This window comes from Eptesicus fuscus, chromosome 9, assembly GCF_027574615.1.
Source record: "Eptesicus fuscus isolate TK198812 chromosome 9, DD_ASM_mEF_20220401, whole genome shotgun sequence".
Classification (NCBI taxonomy): Eukaryota; Metazoa; Chordata; class Mammalia; order Chiroptera; family Vespertilionidae; genus Eptesicus; species Eptesicus fuscus.
This window is the reverse complement of record NC_072481.1, coordinates 70,159-88,213: the sequence shown is the minus strand read 5'-3', so window position 1 is coordinate 88,213 and position 18,055 is coordinate 70,159. Positions and strand designations below refer to the sequence as shown.

Genomic DNA, 18,055 nt, shown 5'->3' with positions numbered 1-18,055 from the left:
AGTTCTTTGTGTTGTTGCTTCCAAAACCAGAGGAAAAGCAGCTGTGGGGAGGAGCCTTTGCATTGCAGTGGCTGGCACTAAAGGGTGGGGGCCTGTATAGGCCCCCCACAACTCAGCACCGAGGCTGGGAGGGGTCTGAAGGCCCTGGAAGCAGAGCCACGGTCCCGTTCTCTTGCTTGGGTGAAGCTTGGCCAGCAGTGGGCTGTCCCCCCTCATAGGGCGAGGGGACCATTGCTGGGGACAGGGGCTGCTCCCCTAAGGTGAGCTCCTGCTCAGGGGCCCGCAGTGCTGGTGGCTGCAGTGGCAATGCCACCGGGAAGCTGGCCATGTAGAAGACTCGGCCCAGGCGCTTGGCAACCTATGGAGAGAGGCCTGGGTTGGGGGTCTGCGGCCAGGAAGGGCCTCGGTGCTGTCCCTCCAGGATGTGGGACCACCGCCCCACTGGCACGTACCTGCGCCCGGATCTTGAGAGCAGGCCCCAGCTTCAGCCCCATGGTGGTCAGGAGATGCTCCTCCGTCAGCAGGGGCAGGGTCTCCCCATCTATCCCCTGTTCTCTGAAGACCTGGTGGGGTGGGAGCCTGTCAGAGCCTGAGTGTGGGAACTGCCTGCCTGCCCTGCAGGGTCCCTCAGCCAGGCCAAGGCTATCAGGTCGGGGTGGGGTGGTGGAGGGCTCAAGGCTTTGGGAAGTGGAGCCAAGAGGAGCTGTTTGTGCAGTTTTAGGGCAAATATTCTTGTGAAAGAAAACTTGGGCATATGCCTATGTGGAAGGCACAGCACTGCGGGTTGGGATGGGAGCATGCAGTGTCCCCTACACCCTTTGAGGAGGGGAATGGGAGTGAGAGGCACTGGGGGACAGGAGCTCAGAACCATCTTGGGCAGGTGCCCCCTCACCCGTGTGTATTCTCCACAGCCAGACAGGCCCCCCACAAAGCTGCAGACATCGTCCACTGTCCACTTGCTGATGTCCTCAGGGGCGGTGGCTTCCTCCCCATCACTGAAGAGTCCCCCCATGGCGCCTGGTTGGGAGGGGGAGTTACTAGGACTGTGGCTGCCTCTTTTCCAGGTTCCCATCCATCTGCTGACCTCTGCCCTTGTCCAGATCCATGACTAAAAGGGCCTTTTCCCCCCTTGGACTTCCCTAAGTGGAAGTGTGGGGAGTGTCCTCCCACCCCCCAACCCCCGTTGAGGAATCTAGAGCATTGGGGTGCCCACCTGTGTGTAAGTAGGGGCTGACGCAGGGCATGCTCAAGGGCAGAGAGGGGGGCAGCACGGACCCTGCGAGAAGTCCCTTCCCCTCAGAGCTGGTCCCTCCAGTTGGGGTGGGGCCCCGGCCCCCAACAGCCAACATCTCGGGGTCCTCTCCATCTGAGTCCTTGGGAGGCTCATCCTCAGAGCCATCCTGTACCCAAAGCCCAGCCCCGGTGGTCTCCTTGGGCTCACTGGGCCGGGCTGAGGCCGGGCTAACGATCCCTTTTCGAGTGGCTCGGTGGGTGGGCTCCCGCGGCGGGGTGGGGGAGCCGGGGGGTCCCCGCGGGGGCAGCGCCAGCCTGGGTGCGGAGCTGGGTCTCAGGACCAGCAGGGCCTCTGCGCCGTCAGGCGGGCGCACCGAAGCTTCTGGCGCCAGCAGCTGCGGACGGTGCGCGCCCTCCAGCTCCTTCTGCCGCAGCAGCTCCGCCGACATCTCCAACCTGTGGCGGGCGGGCAGGGTCAGGACCCAGCGAGACGGGGCCACCTCCTGCCCTGCCAGCCCCGCCACCTACCGCGCCAGGTTCTGCTTCCGCAGGAGCTCCTGCTGCCGGGCGAGCAGCTCCGCCTGGGCGGGGGGCAGGAAGCCAAAGCCTGGGGAAGGGGACAGTCCACGAAGCGGGTGGCCGAGTGGTCCAGTGACCCCCAAGCGCCTACCCCCGCCCCCGTCTGTCCCTGGCAGGGTTGGGTCCTAGAGGAACACACGCGGACGCTGGTGGGGCACAGGCAAACCGGGTGGCCCCGAACGCACGAGTCTCCCAGGACACCAGCCTCCAACACCCGCCTACTCCTCACCTGGGGTCTGGCACAGAGCCGAGGGCACCCCCAAAAAGGGAGGCCTGAGGTGGGGGCCCAGAGCGATGTGCGGAGCATTCTGGGGCGACAGCAGGGGGGCCGGCTGGGACAGCTCCCTGTGGACGGCAGGGCGGTGAACGCCGTGCGCCCCTTCCATTCCCGGAACGGCCCGCCCCCCCCCGCCCCCCCCGCCCCGCCCGGCCGCCAGCCGCGCTGCTAATTGCGGCCCCGCTGGCGGTCGGAGCACCGCTCCCTTTCGGCCTCAGGTCGCGCGCCGCCCCCGCCCGGCCCCCGCTGGCGGCGCCAATTAATCTCGGCGGCGGCGCGGAGGCTGACCCGGCGGGCGGCGGCGACTGCAGCGGTAATTGCCGCGGGCGCGCCGGGGCCTCGCCTCCCAGTCCTCGGACCCTGCGCGGCCAGGGGCGGAGCACAATTAGCCGCGATTCGGGAGGCGGCTGTAGACGGCGCTCTGGGCGGGGGTCGCGGGGAAGCGGGGAGCGGGCAACAGAGGCAGAGATCGCTGCAGCTCTTCCCGCCCCATCACTCGCTCGCCCTTCTTCAGGTCTACCATCCCCCTCCCCCCTTCCTGGGGCCTCCGGGCCGCGACGAGCGTCTGTGTTGCCAAAGGCTCGAGTCTGAATCGGTGCTGCTGGAGGCTGGGGCCTCCGACTTCCGGGTTCTGCCTTCTGCCCCCTCTCCACGAAGTCCCCCAATCTGCATCTGGCGCCCTCACCTACCTGTTGCGGAGCCAGGCCCTCAACTGTCTCAGGGACACCTGGATCCAGCAGGTCCCACAGTTGCTCAATGGAAAGGGAATCGCCCTTAGCACTCCAACCAGAGGGGGGGTTACCCCCACGCATTCTACCCCAGGAATATTTTTCTTCGGGCCTCTGCCCAGCTCAGGAGGGCATCAGGTCCCTTCTGCACGATAAGCCATGAACCCAAGGCCAGCCCAGTGCCTGGCACATTCAGTCCCCACAGGGCCAAGTGGCTGGGATGAGAGAGTCAAGGTGGCTGACAAGTATGAAGGTGCAGGCTGCCACCCTGACCCGCAGAAACCAGGTGATAAGTCTACCCACCCCAGCAGCAAGCACAGTGACTATGGGGGCCTCTGAGATGCAGACACACCAGTACCTCTCTGAAAAGGATGGGGTGCCAGCTGGAGCACTGCCCTCTCGGTGCTGAGCCAGGCCCTGCTTCCGACGTTGACCTGTGGACGTGGGCAGGTGGACTTCCAGGCCACTGGGACTCCTCACAGCTGCTGCTGCCACTTCCTGCCGGACCCTCAGGAGGTCTGGGGGAGGGGGTGACAACAGCAGTGACCCAGAGCCCCCTGGGCTCTCACCCCCCTACCCAGGGCAAGCACAGGGCACTGGCCAAGGACACCAAGACCAGAACCAGTGAGAGCACGTCCTCACACTGACCCAAAAAGACCACAGGGCAAGGGAGACAGATCATTACCGTGCAACAAGATGCTGGGGTGGGAGTGGGAGGCACCCACCTGTCTTGGGAGGGGGGCCAGGAAAGCATTTGGAAGTGACATGGGGATGTTAGTAGCCAAACTGCAGTGGGAGGGATGAAAGGAGGGAGGGGAAAACCCAGCAGGCAGGGGAGGCTGGGGGTGCATGAGTGTTGCTGATATTGACAGTTCAGAGAGCATGGAGAGCAAGGCTGCAGGAGCCTCGAGAGGAGGGGGGTGCAATGCCCAAGGCAGAGGGCGCCGGCTTGCTCCTGGAGGGCAGTGTGGTCTCCAGCCCAAGACTGAGGCTGCGCAGGCGGCCCCCTCCTAGGTATACGCCGTGCACACTCCACCCTGCGCCTGATGCTCTCTGCTACCCATCCGCATCCCTCCAGCCTGCTCGGGGGCCGGGCCTCCGAGTCCCCCCCGCAGCCCCCCCGCCCCCGTGTGTGCAGGCTCCCGCCGCCGCCGCCGCCTGTTTATAAATTAATTACCCGAAAAGCGGAGGTGGGCCCTGCCCGGGCCGGGTGCCAGCCCGCAGAGCCCAGCCGGCGCGGCCGCCTGCATCGATCCCAGTGGGGCCTCCGCGCCCCCGCGCGCTGGCGGCCGGGTTATTTACAGTCGGCTCCGCAGCGGGGGCGGCGGCGCGGGGCCGTGATTGACAGCCCAGCTCGCGGCGCTGCTCCCTGGCGGCCGGCGCCCCCTCCCCCGCGCAGGCCAGCCGAGCCGGCCCCAGGCAGGGCAAGGAAAGCAATTAAAAAGGAAGATTTTTAAATTATTAACATTTGGTGAATAATTCAGGCTCTCGGTGCCTCACTGCCCTGGGGGACAGTGCCTGTGTGAGGAGAGGAAGTCCTGCCCCCTCTCCCAGCACCCCCCACCCACCTTCCAGCCACAACAACCACGCTCCCCAGACTGGGGGCTGGCTGGGGTCGGGGTGCAGCTGGGCAGGGAGCTGAGGTGTGATCACGCGATGGTGGGTGGGACTCCCAGGGACGAGCACAGGGTGGAGCACGGGGAGGGACAAGGCGCCTCCAGCCAGGCTTCTGAGTACCAGTGAGGTCCTCCTGGATCCACCAGGGAAGTTCCTAAGGCTGCTGCTCCCCCTCTTGCCGCCCCCCCCCCCCCCGCGCCCCCAGGCAGGCCCAGCGCTCCCAGGAGGAGGCCCTGACACCGGGGCACCCTCCAGCTGGAGGGGAGGCCTGCCTGCATGGATGGCAGGGGCATTGGCCCCCACTCCCACTCAGGCTCACAGTGTGAAATGATAGTGTCTGCATGTGGCGTGGGGGTGTGTGGCCCTTCGGGTGAGATAGTGGGGCCGCAGGGGACATGCAGGTGGGGGGTAGGGGTGGGGGCTGCAGGGGACCTGTTGGTGGTGTCCTTCAGGCAGAGAGAGGAGAGTCATGTCTCTCCCCACCCCCAGGGAGCTTGCTTATGGGGCCCTGCACCCAGCGCAGCCTTGTCAGCAGCCAAAGACCCCAGGGTTTCTTTTCAGGGCGAGTATTGGCCTCCAGGGGCAGGGAGAGCCCATCACAGGTAGGTGGACACTTGGTAAGGGGCACATACCATGGCTGGGGAGGCCCAAGTGGTAGAGACGCTGCGGGTCCTCAAAGGTGCTGGCCTCACTCAGTGCGGACATGAGCCGGCGGTAGTGATCCTCGGGGGCCATGCTGGGCCCCAGCTCTGACAGCAACAGAGTCTCTGCTTTGGGGGGAGCATATGGGGAGGGGTTTCCTTCAGGTACCGCCCAAGTGGAGAGGTTGGGCTGACCCCACCCTGCAGAGGGTCTCAGTTATAACTTCCCCTTCCTGTGACCTGCCCCCTCCAACACCACCCCCCATGGGGCTCCCACCTTGGGGGGACTTGCTTCGAGCCTTCTTCTCCAAAGGGCAGTCAGTGCTGATGTGGGGGGAGCGGCCTAGCCTCTTGCCCAACAGGTCACCTGGGGGAGGGTAGAGTGAGCCCCACTATGTATCTCAGGGCTTGGAGGGATGGAGCTTGAGAAGAGCAGGGAGGGAGAGGGACAACCCAGGCTCACTAACTCCGGCCTCTGGCCCTGCCCAGCCCCAGGTCAACCCAGAACCACACCCATCACTGCTCAGGGTGTCCGTAGGTCCTGGCCACATCAAGGCCCTGCCTAGCCAAGCCCCAGGCCTCCAGCCAGAGGACAGTGCTGGCCCTGGGCTCTGGGTGTGTGTGTGATGTGATGGCACATTTCTGGTAACAGCCTCAGGTGGCAACTCAGGACCCCACAGGCATCCTGCTGCCCCCACCCAGCCAGATGGTTGTCCAGTGCAAGTGTAGGCCTGCTCAGCACCCTGCCAGAGAGGGAGAAGAGGCTCCTGATGCCACTCTCAGGACAGGGGTGAGGACTGCCCCACACTCTTCTTGCTCAGGGAGGCCTGGGGGGGTGGGGTGCAGGAGCTGCCCCCTCTGTGACCCAGGGCCACCAGGACACCTCGGTGAAGGGACACTGCCATCAGCTCCAGAGCCTAATTCCTTTTCCTTATTCCCTTAATCTGTCATTTTTATCAGCCCAGGAAGTGCGGCGCGATCAATCTCCACTTTACAGCTGACAGAATGGTGCTAATAACTTATTGATCTTGGCCACCTTGCTGCCACTGGCCCGTCCCGTGGCTCAGCCCAGGCCCTGCCCCATCCCTACCTCAGGGGCCTGGCAGGATGGAGGCACAGCCAGCATGAGGCCCCTAGGGAAGTCCAGTGGACAGCCCGGAGGCCTCAGGGTCTCAGGCAGGAGGGCCGCATGTCCGACTATGCCAGGCCTGGGTTTGGGCCTGGGCTGGGTCCACACCCCAACCTGCACATAACCCAGGGCTCTCATCTCCTTGTGACCTGCTTCCCATTGTCCACAGTGGAACACCCCCCCCCCCCATCCCTTTCTATAGTGGGGGAGGGGTCCCCCGCGTGGTGGCTACATAAGGTCCTGCCAGGGGGTCAGGTGACTAGTCCGCGATGAGGGCCACATTTATGCAGGGACACAGCCTGGATTCAGAAGCAGGCGGCCAACCACAAGGTGCCGCCCCCACCCACCTGGGCCCCCCACCCACAGTCCTCCCGACCTTTCCACTCAGGGGCGAGGGAGGGGCTGGGGCTGCGGGGACAGGATTAGCAGGTGGCTTCTGGGGAAGAGCAGGTAAAGACAGGCAGGTGACCCCACGCCAGGGCCACAGGAACAGAGGGAGGCAATGGGTACTGCAGCCCGGAGAAGAGGTCGAGACCTTGGGGAAACCTGGGCCCAGCGCACAGGTGGCACTTCCTGCAGAGCAAGGGTGACCTCGGCACAAAGTGGGAGTGAGGACACCCTGACCCAGCCACGCAGGGCCCCCAGCACAGCCTGGCTGGGGCTGGGCACACGTGTGATGCAGGCGCCCTGCTGTCCAGGGAGGGCCCCCTGGCTCAGAATATCTCAATCATCACGGGGCTCCGGAGGCTCCGCCGATCGATGGGGCAATTAGATTTTATCAGCCGCCTGCTCAGCAGCCTCCAGCACGGCTCTAGAAGCAGCCCCCACCCCAGGCCCTTCCCAGGCATAGGCATGTGGGGGGGGGGCGGGGGGGGCACTAATGGGACGTTCGGGGGCCCAGGATGCTGGCACCCCCTGCCCAGCCACCCTGAGAACTGCAGCCATTGCTGGAAACTTCCCTGCCCAGGGCTCCTAGGACAGCCAGGGACGTTGCCAGCTCCTTTCCCAGCCCACAGCCCCTCTCTGAGCTGCTGCCCCTCATGGAGCCACCCCTCCTAGGTGATCCCAGAGCTCCTGGGCCAGCACCTTCCTACCCAGTCTTCCTGCTCTCAGTGAGGGACCCTTCCCTCCTGGGACCCCGTGTGCTGTGGGGCTGGAGGGTGCTCAGTGCATGCCATTTGTATGTGTGCCTTTCTGAGCCTCTGTGAGGCCCGCACATCCCTGACCGTCCTTGCCTCCGTCTGCCCCTGTGAGCAGGGGTGACAGAGGCCTCGCCACTCCAAGCCCACCGCAGCAGCAGCAGCCACTGTGGAGCCACTGCCTCCGCCCCCGTCTGCCCTGCTGGCCGGGATTAACACAATTACCATCACATGCAGCCCCAGGGGACAGCCGGCCTCGCCACCTCCCTCCTCCTCCTCCGCTGGCCTCCCTGGCTGCCTGCCAAGGCTGCTGGGGGTGGCGGCATCCAGGCCACTGAGCAGACACTGGAAGGGTGGCGGCAAGGGCTGTCCTCAGGCTAAGCTGCTGTGGCCCTGGCAGCCCCCTCCTGGCCCCTGGTACTCCCGGGCTCCTCACCTGGACCTCCCAGGCCTATCTCCACACCGCTTCTCTGGAATTCACAGCGGCTCTGATGCTCAGGCATAACGAGGTGGCTGCTGCGATGCAGGCTGGATAGGAGGGTGGGAAGATCGCTCTCCTGGCTGCAGCAAGGCAAGATGGGGAAGGTGGGACCCATGAGGCAGGGTGCCAGACCAAGCTTGAGTGTGGGCGTGTACAGCATCAGGGGACAGCATCTGAGTGCGGCCATGCCTTCTGCACACCTCCGGAGGTGGCCTGTGACCCCACGTGTGTGAGCATCCCTGTAGCAGGACCAACATCGAACAGCTAGCACCTGCCAAGTGTCTGCTGTGCAGGGGAACTTGCACAGAGACCCCACGGCAGCTCCGGGGAGGGTCCGTGCGGAGCTGGGCTGGTGCAGCCTTGCCATGCTCTCTCCAGTGACCAGGACTGTGTCCATGCCCCCTACTGGGAAGGCAGCCAGGCACCCACCAGGCAGTGCGCCTGCCCCCCGGGGAGCCCCGGTACACACTGTCACGTGTGTGCAGCGCTTACCAAAGCCCTGGCTGCTTCAGAGAGAACGCTGCCCACACTATTTCAACTAAAACTTGCAACCAGCCAGGGACCCCCGATTTCTTCAAATAAGGAAACCAAGGGTCAGACCAAAGGCCAGCACATGAATGGAGACGCACATTCATGACACACAGGCACGTGCACTCATGGGGGCCATAGCCCTGCGGACCTGCAGACATGGACACAGGTATGGTGGGAGCCTGCTCACCTCAAGGATCCCAGCAGAACCTCGGCCAGGCCTTGGGGTGTGTGTGTGGGGGGGGCGGGGAGGGCTTAGGGTAAGCATGTAGGTAACTCTTTTGTTCTCTTGCTTCTGTTGCTGTTAAATCAGCTCAACCCTACATTACAGAACCCCAGAGAGAAGAGGGAGTGAGGAAACCCCAGTGCGACTTGTAGAGATGGCGCCCCACTCCATTAGTGAAGAAGGGTCACCTGCCACCTTACAGACACAGTCGGGGCAGGACAGAGGAGAAGCAGGAGGGACTGCCCCCTCCCCCCCAGCACCCTTGCTCCCTGGCCCACCTGTAACAGAGCAGCCTCCTGGCTGGGCCACTGCAGGGGGACCTCCATGGAGTGACCTGGAACCGACCCTAAACCTCATTAAGTAGCCCTGCACCCTGGCCTGGGCGGCTGAGCGGCTAATCCAGGGCTGTCCCCTAAGCAGATCAGTTTCAGCACCAAAGACGCCAGGGCTGGGCTCCCTCCCACCCCACCCTCAGGAGAGAAGGTGCCCCCCCCCCCCAAAGACAGGAAGGCAGGTGGGGTGGGAGCAGGTACTGTAGAGGACTAATTAGAAGCTAATCCACACCCTCACTCATCCTCATCAACTCGAGGGGGGTAGGAGATGAGCTGCTGTCTCAGCACCAGGGTTGGGTGGGGCCTAGAGGCGGGGCCAATGTTGCCCTCAGGTCCCCAGGGCTCCTGCAGAAGGTGACTGACAGGTGAGAACAGGCCTCCAGTTCAGCCATCAGCTCTTTCATGCACAGGTCATTCGGGCACTCGAGGGTGGTGCAGCCCCTTGGGGGTGATGCCCAGTGGAAACCAGGACACCCGCTCTTTGCCTTGGGGGTTCACTCCAAGATAGGCTGTCCCTGCCCTGGGAAGTCTGTTCTGGTCACTCACTGAACAAATTACACGACAAAGAAACTTTGCACACACTGACTGATAATAGGTGAATCCTCACCGGGCATCCAGCATGAGGTTCTCGAAGCCATGAAAGCACCCTCTCTCTCACCTATTATTTGTTACTCGCAATTTGTAGGGGGGCTCTGAGGCTCCCTGGGGGGCTGAGTGGAGGAGGATGTGCTGGGAGGAGGAAGAGGGGCCTTACAGGCTTCCTCAGCGACCATCACACTGCCCAGTCCTTTCCCACCTCCTGGCCAGCTCAGGGGTTCGACAGGGCAGGGACCACCTCTGCCTGCTGCCCAGTGCTCAGACCCATCCACTTCAGGGTCAGATGGACAGAAGGACGGGATGAACAGACAGACGATGGAGAGGCAGATGAAGATGGATGATGGAGTCAGACAAACAGACAGAGAAGGACAGAGAGCGATGATGGCAGACAAACAGGCAGATTGGACAGATGGACAGAGTCTGACAGACAGACAGGAGACTAGAGACAAAAGGACAGAGGGACAGGGCCTAAAGGGGCCATGGCAACAAAGAGAGGGTGGGCAGTGTGAGGCAGCTGGGCCGGGTGCTGCATGGAGGGGGGCTGAAAGTCCCCTTGGCCACCCCTCCCACCATCTCTCCTCTCGTAAAAGCCAGGAAATGATCCTAGCTGCTTCTACTGCCTGTCTGAGCAGGGGGACCCTCTCCCACTTTCCAAGGCCAGGTGGGTGGGGGCAAGGTTGGGGGGCCTGCAGGGAGAGTCGCCCTGGAGAGGAGCAGCAGCTCCTGGGTTCCTACCGTCTTCGCGAATAAATTTATCCTGTAGCTTCCCAAGTACAAGCCTCATAAGATGTCATCACTGTTCACGATAGTTTATAAAAAAGATCAGTTCAGCGGGCAACTTCAAAATCAGGTAGAAATAAGTTTGAAGATGTTTTCATTGTAATTTGGCTCCAGATCTAGACCTCAGAGCCAGGCTGGGAGTGGGCAGAACCAGCTCTACCCGTGCTCTGCCGAGGAAGCTCGGCCAGACCTGATGCTCACTGCCCGCTGCCCTTCCTGTGGCCTCCCCAGGAGGAGGATAAGACTTGACCCCACTGACCAGAAAGTACGGCCTAGGCTCCGCCCACAGGCTGATCACCCCTTGCCCCCCTGGAACCATAAACTTGTGTCTCCCAATGCCCCCCAACCTCCTCTCAGGTCCCCTCACTGTTATCTCCCTCCATCCTGCCTCCACAGCCTGAATCCCTGTGGACTCAGCAAACCCCTCAAGAGGACCTTTCAAAACATACACCTGGTCACTCTTCCAGCTCAAGAATTTTCGGTGGCTCCCCAATGCCTGGAGGACAACGCCCAAGAGGCCTAGCATCCAAGGCTTTTTAACATCTGATCGAGTTAGACTTGCTGACTGGGAACCTCCTCCCCTCCCATATCCCCTCCCCTCATTTCTCCATGTCTTTGCAGACATCCCCTTTCCCTAGGGAACTCCTATGCTTCCTTCAAGATCCCACTCACACATCACCATTCTCACCTCCTGGTGGGTCTTTGGGAGGATGGGAGGGGGCGGCTATGGCCTCATCTTTAGGCAAATGGGCTCAAATGGCCAGTCCCATGTGGGAGGGGGACTCTGGCTGCCAAGGCCCAGGCACAAGTCGACAGACAGACCGCAGATGAAGGAGGGGAGGAAGGAGGAGGCCGGAGAGATTTAGAAGCAGACACACACTGTGTGGGAGGAAGCCTGATCCAGGCCCCAACCTCACCTGCAGGACGTCTCTCGGAAGGAGATGTTCACATCCCAATGGGTGTGGACCCTGGGAGGAAAGAAGGCAAGTCAGCATGGCCCCCAGGATGGGCAGCTGGACAGCAGACAGGTGTGTGGCATGTCCCTCATCCACCCCCAGCACCCCCTGTCTCCAGCGCAATCTGGACCAATTCAACCACCGAGGGCTGCCACCAGGAGGTGGGAAGCACAGAGCTGAGGCACCATGTCTCTGCTGTAGGCCCTAAGGAGCCCCATGTTGTGCTGGGGTGGGGGCTGCAGCTCCCTCTGCATGTCACTCATGTGACCAAACCCAAACTCCTAGTGGCTAGAGCTACCCCAGCTGGGCAGGAACCATGCCAGGAATGAGCCCGCGACTGCCACCAGTGCCAATGGCTGGGTGTCAGCCCAGGTATAGGCCCCGGGGTTCCAGCTGTTGCCAACTGCCTTCCCAAAAGTGACCACTGCACCACGGAGGCAGGAGGGACGCCAGGACCAGAGATCAGGCAGGAAACAGCTCTGCTCCGTGCCCAGCTCTGCCCTGTGCCCAGGCCCTCCACCACAGCAGTGCCCTGGAAAGACCACGGCTGAGGAGGCAGAGGGAAGCCTGTGTGGTGCTTCACCTTACCAGGTGTGGGTGTGGGCTTGGCAGTGGGGTCCTGAGGTCCGAGAGGGTTACTAGCGTAGGAGACATTGGAAAGTGCTGAAAGACTAGGTGAGAAGAGGCCTAGAAATTCTGGGGATGCATCACGGATGGATGGACAGAGAAGTCAGTGGCCAGAGAGAGGTTCCTCTGCCGTGAGGGGAGAGGTGGGAGGTCAGGAAGGGTGGCCCCAAGCCTGGGATGGGACAGTGAGGACCCAGCAGAGCCACCACCTGCCAAGGCACATGAGCACAAGTGTACAGGGGCTGCCCCGAGGGAGGGTCCACCCACTCCCCACCCCTTGCCTGGCTGTGGTGGGACCAGGCACCCCTTCCCAAACCCTGCCCGGGCCTCCCTGTTCCCCAGAGCCCTTGGGCAGAGTCCCCCTTCCTTCCTCAGCCCATTGTTATGCCCGCTCCCCAACAATGTTGATCCAGTCCTGGCTTGGTCCTTTGCCCCACGTGGGGCAAGGTGGGCTCTCACTGTGGTCCCATGAGAAGGAGGGACTGGCATGTTTCAGCTGAGGCACAACAAGCTAAACTCGGGCCCAGTCTCGAGGGCAAAGGACTCCCCTCCAGGACTGGACCTGCCTCCAGCTGCCTGCAGACCTGTCTCGACGTCCCCTCTGGCACCTGAGCCCGCATGCCCTTCACGCCCTCGCCCTGGGAAAGTACCTTCTCTTCATGATCCGGACGTGTGTGTCGTCCTCCTGCTTTAAGCCAGGCCGCTGCCCGCAGGCTGGCCCGCTCCCGTCGCTGTCGCCATCACTGGCTAAGAAGCTGGGGGTCAGTTCTTTCTTCAGGACCCGAGCAGAGGGCAGAGCAACTGTCCTCTTGTCTGCCAATCGCCCCCGGTTCTGGGCAGAGAGGGAATAGAGGAAGGTTAGCCCCTCGGCCCCCTGGTGGCTGGCACCCTGGCCCGACCCCCAGGTAGGCCCAGGTGACAGAGCCTCACTGAGATCACATAGGCACAGTCAGCAGCCCATGCTCCCCGCTGCTCTAGCCAAGAGTAGGCGGCCACCAGCCTCCAGGATGGGCCCCAGGGTTGGCAAAAGCCACGACTGACCAGAGGCCAAGAGCAGGGAGACAAGGCTTTGGGCAGAGCCCTTCCATGGGCGCCCTTCCACCCTGGCCAGGGCTGAGGCTCAGGGGTGGTCCTGGCCAGGCTGCTCTGGGCACTGCCTTGGCCAGACTGCACATTCCAACCCAACCTTCCCGGCCATCAGCCTGAGTGTGAGACGCCACCTGAAGGCAGACCCGGCTTCCCCAGTTCCTCAGAACCCAGAGGGGTCATCTGTCTGCACCACAGCCCCTCGGTGTGTCCTGTCACTCTTTTGACGTGCAGTGCCCTCCATGTGTGCTTGCGTGTCTGCCTGGCAGCCCTACTCAGACTCTGTGAACCCCCAATGGAGACCAAGCCATGCAGAGCCCAGGTCCCACAGGGTCTGAAGCCCTTGCAAATTGCAGGCCTGGGTTCACAGATCACTTGGCCAGCCCAGCACTGTGAGCCCAGGAGCCCTGGGAGATCCAGTTTTCCACAAGGCCCCTGAGCCCCACCCCTGCGCCCACCATGACCAGGTAGGGCTCATGGTACAGAGCTGAGGTGCCTGAGCCAGAACACAGATGCACAGGGAAGTCCACACAGACTAGTGCATGCTTAGAGCTGGTACACACACGCTGGCGAGCTTCCTACACACATGGCACTGTCCAGCGTCTCAGGTCCCGCCACCCCAGGGGAAGAAGAAAAGGCAGTGATGGTTTGCTGGTGGACAGGGAGCTTTTTCTTATTTAGTAACAAGTTACTGGCTCAGGGAGGTGGCAGGGGTCTTGGGATTATCTAATTCTCATCTTTTCAGTCCCAGGGGCCTCCTTTGACCTCCTTCCTTCTGTTGCCAGGATAAGGCGTCCCCACCACACCCCTGAGCTCGAGGAGCAAAGTGTCAGGGGGACCTGGCCCCTCCCTGCACCAGTGCCACCCTGGACCTGAAGGGCGGCTCTGCAGCCATCAGTCTTGTCCTGAGTAAAGGTTCTCTTGAGACCCAGTCCACCGTCACCTCCAGACACACAGCACCCCCACCCCCAGGCGCCCCGGTCTCCTCCACACCTGCCCTCAGGAGTCTACCAGGACACCCTCCAGTCTCCTCTGCAGCACTCAGTGAGACAGACTGGGCAGCTGGGGGCCGGCACAGGGTTGGGGCGGTGGGGGGAGTCAGTCTGTGAGTAGCCTGCAAGACAGGGCCTGATCCGTAGCCCCTTTCTGACCCTAACCCCGGCCCAGCTCATCACCAGCATCAGCAAAGCATGGGTAAGGCTGCACAGGTGACCACTGTCTGGCCCCCATACCTCTACGTGCCAGCCAGTGGGCTCGGGAGTTTGGAACAGCTCCCCGCCTGTGTGGAGTGCAACTCTGCAGGGAGATCCCGCTCAGCTCTGCCCTTCTCTAGCCTGCTGTAGGCCAAGCATCAGGACCGCCTTTCCTGCTGAATCAAACCCACTTAAGAAGGAAAGGAAAGGTGTGCCCTCTGCTTCTCATCCGTAGGATAGGGAAGAGGAGAGGGAAATGGCGGGTTAAGACTACTGCTTGCGATGAGGCCAGACCAGCTATGCTGGCTTGGGGCGGCTCCTGTGGGTGCTCCCGTGGGAGGGGGGCTCAGAGACAGAAACAGGATGGGCAGCCCTGACCCCGACCAAGGACAGGGGACATGCATGCCTTCCACATACACTGGAAACCTCAGCCACTCATCCCCACTTAGCAGCACAGATTTGAAAACTGGGTGCCAAACCTCCACCCCTAGCCAAATACTGGCTCCTCAGGTAGCAAGGATGGCCGCTTGTGTGGCTGCATGATACCTGTGCCACAGACCCATATTCTGCCCCTTGAGTATCCATGACTGTGTGGTGTACATACACCTGTGGAGCTGGCTGTGGGGGAAGCCAGTCTGTGTGGAAAAGTGGGGGCTGGAAAGACAGGAGTTCCATGGGGCTCCTTAAGGGCGGGGTAGAATGACAGGCTTGGGAGGGACAGGCTCAGGAGGGGCAAGCCCAGGTCTGAGCGATCGCTCATGCAAAGCAGGAACCTGGGAGCCCCGGACAGGCAGGCAGTCCTAAACTGTGTCCCTATCCCTGTCTGAACCGCCATCCACGCCACAGCCATAAGGAACTGGTCCTGGGCTCAGGCCATCTGCTCCCCTGCTCCTGTGGGAAGGCAGAGCTCCTCCCACCTGAACAGAAACTCCAGGCCAGCGGCGAGGAGGCGAGGACCCCTCCTCTGCAGCAGCTGTTTGAGAGGGTGCAGAAGTGGAGGGTGAGCTTGGTCTCTGGCCCCAGGAAGGTACGGAGGCCGGGGCAGGAGGTGGGCTACCTGTGTACACACTGTCGTGTGCAGGCATGGCTGTGGGTGATGAGCTCTTGTCAGACAATGTGTGCGGTGGGCACGCAGCGAGTACCCCTCCCCTGCCCAGCGTGTGCGTCTGACCTGGTGTCAGTCTTCACAGGTGTCTGTGGCTTCCTAGTTCCTCCAGATTCCTTGCCGTCAGGGCCCAAGAGGAACCCAGAACATCTCCTCCTTCCCCCAACTGATGGCTGTCCCTAAGGGAAAGGCCAGAGACCCTGGGTCCTCTCAGGCCTCTGCTCTCCCACCCCTTTCTGCGAGAGGGGCTGCTGGGTGATGCCAGTAAGAGCAGCACAACCACCCACCACGCAGCCAGGGCTCTAATCGGTTCTCTCCAGGGGCTCAAAATTGGTCCTTCTTGAGATGCAATTTCCTTTCCAGATCAACCCTCCACCCGCTGCTGCCTGGAGGACATGTGCAGGGGCAGGCACAGCACCTTTTTCTCGGCTCCCCTAGGCCATGTCTACACTGGGCTGGGGCCTCACACCAGCCTCCAACCAGCCTCAGTTCTGGTTACTAAAGGCCCACACAGCACAGAGCTGCCCCAGGCAGTCTTGCACACCCAAGGTCTTGCCCTGCAGGGCTCCAGCTGTGGGTACCCAAAAAGGCACATCATCCACATCCAAGCCTGTAACCACCCCAGACACACATCGGCTGGCCAACACTGTCACACCCCAGAACGAGCATTACCTAGGACCAGCTCCTCTTCCAAGCTGGCCAGGCGACATGGTGACCCCCCAGACTGCTGAGGGCAGGGTCTCCAAGCCAGTTGGACGAGACTCTCCAGGGAGGAAACTTCACACCCTGGGGTATTCCCAGGACTTAGGAGAAGCAGCTCCAAGACTCCCAAAGAAAAGCTTCAGGATAGGCAGGATCCAAAGGGGAGGGGCCTCCAGGTGCCCAGGATTCCCACCCCAAGCAATGTCGCCCCTATTTGCCCGGGGAGCTCCCTCCTGCACACTGGCAGAGTTGAGGTTAGGATTCTGGATCCTACAAAATAAGCACATGCTCCCCTGGAAAGAAAGAAGACCCCGTAGCCCAACTGTCTCCCACATCTCACCACCGGGGAGGATATTCGACAGCCCGGACAGTCGCAGATTGGAGGGTGCACCTGCAGAATCCCCTTGGACATAAGCGTCTTCAGACTTTTCCCTGCGAGGAGAGGCGAGGCAGGACCGGTGAGGGAGTGGGTGGCACTTGGGCACACTTCCGGGGTGCAGTCAGCAGCAGGGCCGGGGGCTCCTTCCCGGCACCAATATGCACACCCACCTCAGTCCAACTTCCAAACCCACCACCAGCCCTGCCGCCCACCCCATCCTCGTGGGTCCCGCGGGGATTTCCAGAGCTCGGAAACTGAAGACCTGGGCGAGCGCCCTCCCCGACCGAGGGGGGCCACCGTGGACCCGCGAACCCCAAATTCGAACGCTACTGGGTCCCTAACTTTTTAACTCCCCCCACCCCCGCTCACCGCACTTCTCCTGGCTGCCCGCTCAGGCGCCCGAAGAGCCAGACTCCTGCAGGAGCCCAACAGGCTGCTCCCAGCCTCATCGCAGGTCCAGCTCCGCGCGCGCCCCCGACCCGACGCGCGGCCCCGCGGCCCCCACTTGCCTGCGCCAACCCTACGCCTCGCCCTTCTCTCCAGCAGCTCGCACCCGCACCTCGGCCGCACGTGTGCCCTCCGCTCCCGCCAGAACCCGTGGCTCCGGGTTCCGGGTGAGGGGGAGTATCCTGCCCAGCCCGCCTCCCGCCTGCTCTCCCGAGTTTCCGTAACTTCCCCTGCGTCCCGAGGCCCAGCAATCCTGCCAAGACCTTCGGAGCGTAAGGAGCAGCTGGCTAGTGCGCAGCGGGAGCTGGGCGAACGGTGGAGGCCGAGGACGCTCTGCCCGGGTCCACAGAGGAGACTGTGCAAGGCGGGAGGAGGGGGGGGGGGGGACAGAGAGTGTCCCTGCGGCAGCCCCGGAGTCACAGCGCCCTCTCTGGGCAGTGACGGAGTTTCCCAGATGGCGGACGAGTGGGGTCCGGACCCACGGGTCCTCGGGGAGCGGAGGGCAGGGACAGGGGCGGCCCGCGGCCCCACTGCGGGCGCACCTTTGTGGCGGATGCTGCGCTTCCAGTCCTTGGCCGTCTCGCGGCCGCTGACGAACTGGAACTCGTTGGGGGTGAGCCACTCGCCGCGGTGGCGGATGGATGGACCCTTGCTGCCCTGGCAGAGTTTGCGCACGTAGAGCAGAGCGCGGTTGGCGCCGCACTCCACCTCGATGCACGGCTCGCCGTTATCCAGCAGCGGCTGGAAATCGGGTGCCGCGGCCGCAGTGGCTGAGAAGCGCTCGAGGGCCAGAGGGTCCCGGGGCAGGTGGAGGTGTGGGGCGGCCTCGTTCAGGCTCAGGTAGGCGCGCGGGGCGCGGAGCGGCGGAGCCAACAGACTCTCGTAGCCGGCGGTCGTGGCAGGTAGCGAGGCGGCCGGGGGCAGGGCGGTCACGGCGGGCAGTGGCGCCAGGTAGCCAGGGAGCGGCGGCAGCGGCAGAGCCGCCAGGGTCGGGTGGAAGGTGGCCAGAGCCAGGGCCAGGTCTTCGCGGCCTGCGAGCTCCTTTTTGACCGCCGGCATGGCGGGCCAGTGGTCCTGCAGCCTGGCTCCCGCCGCCGGCGCAACTTGTTCCCAGGCTGGCGTAGGGTCTCGTTGGCGGGAGGGGGACCCGGGAGGCGCCTGGCCGTGCGCCTGCCCTGCCCGCTACTGCGCCCCGGCGCCGGCAGCCGCCGCCGCCGCCGCCGCCGCCGCGCCTCCTGCCGGGCCACCTCGGACAGCTGCCCAGCTGGCTGGC

General features: G+C 63.1%; 1 protein-coding gene across 2 annotated transcripts; it reads right to left on the bottom strand.

The window, feature by feature from the left end:
* Positions 1 to 10: 10 nt before the first annotated feature.
* Positions 11 to 17,841, bottom strand: SAMD11 (sterile alpha motif domain containing 11). Of its 2 annotated transcripts, none has more exons than XM_028160837.2 (14): positions 17,325 to 17,841; positions 16,297 to 16,388; positions 12,521 to 12,702; positions 11,205 to 11,255; positions 7,780 to 7,904; positions 5,353 to 5,442; positions 5,067 to 5,204; positions 3,176 to 3,335; positions 2,042 to 2,157; positions 1,762 to 1,840; positions 1,214 to 1,689; positions 893 to 1,017; positions 453 to 563; positions 11 to 358 (listed from the first exon to the last, which is right to left on the bottom strand). In XM_028160837.2, exons 1-14 carry the CDS (start codon positions 17,839 to 17,841, stop codon positions 113 to 115), a joined length of 2,508 nt encoding a protein of 835 aa, XP_028016638.1. In that variant the 3' UTR covers positions 11 to 112. The 2 variants fall into 2 exon arrangements, with proteins under 2 accessions (XP_028016638.1, XP_008150018.2); XM_008151796.3 differs by having other exon boundaries at positions 5,067 to 5,201.
* Between the last annotated feature and the right edge of the window lie 214 nt (positions 17,842 to 18,055).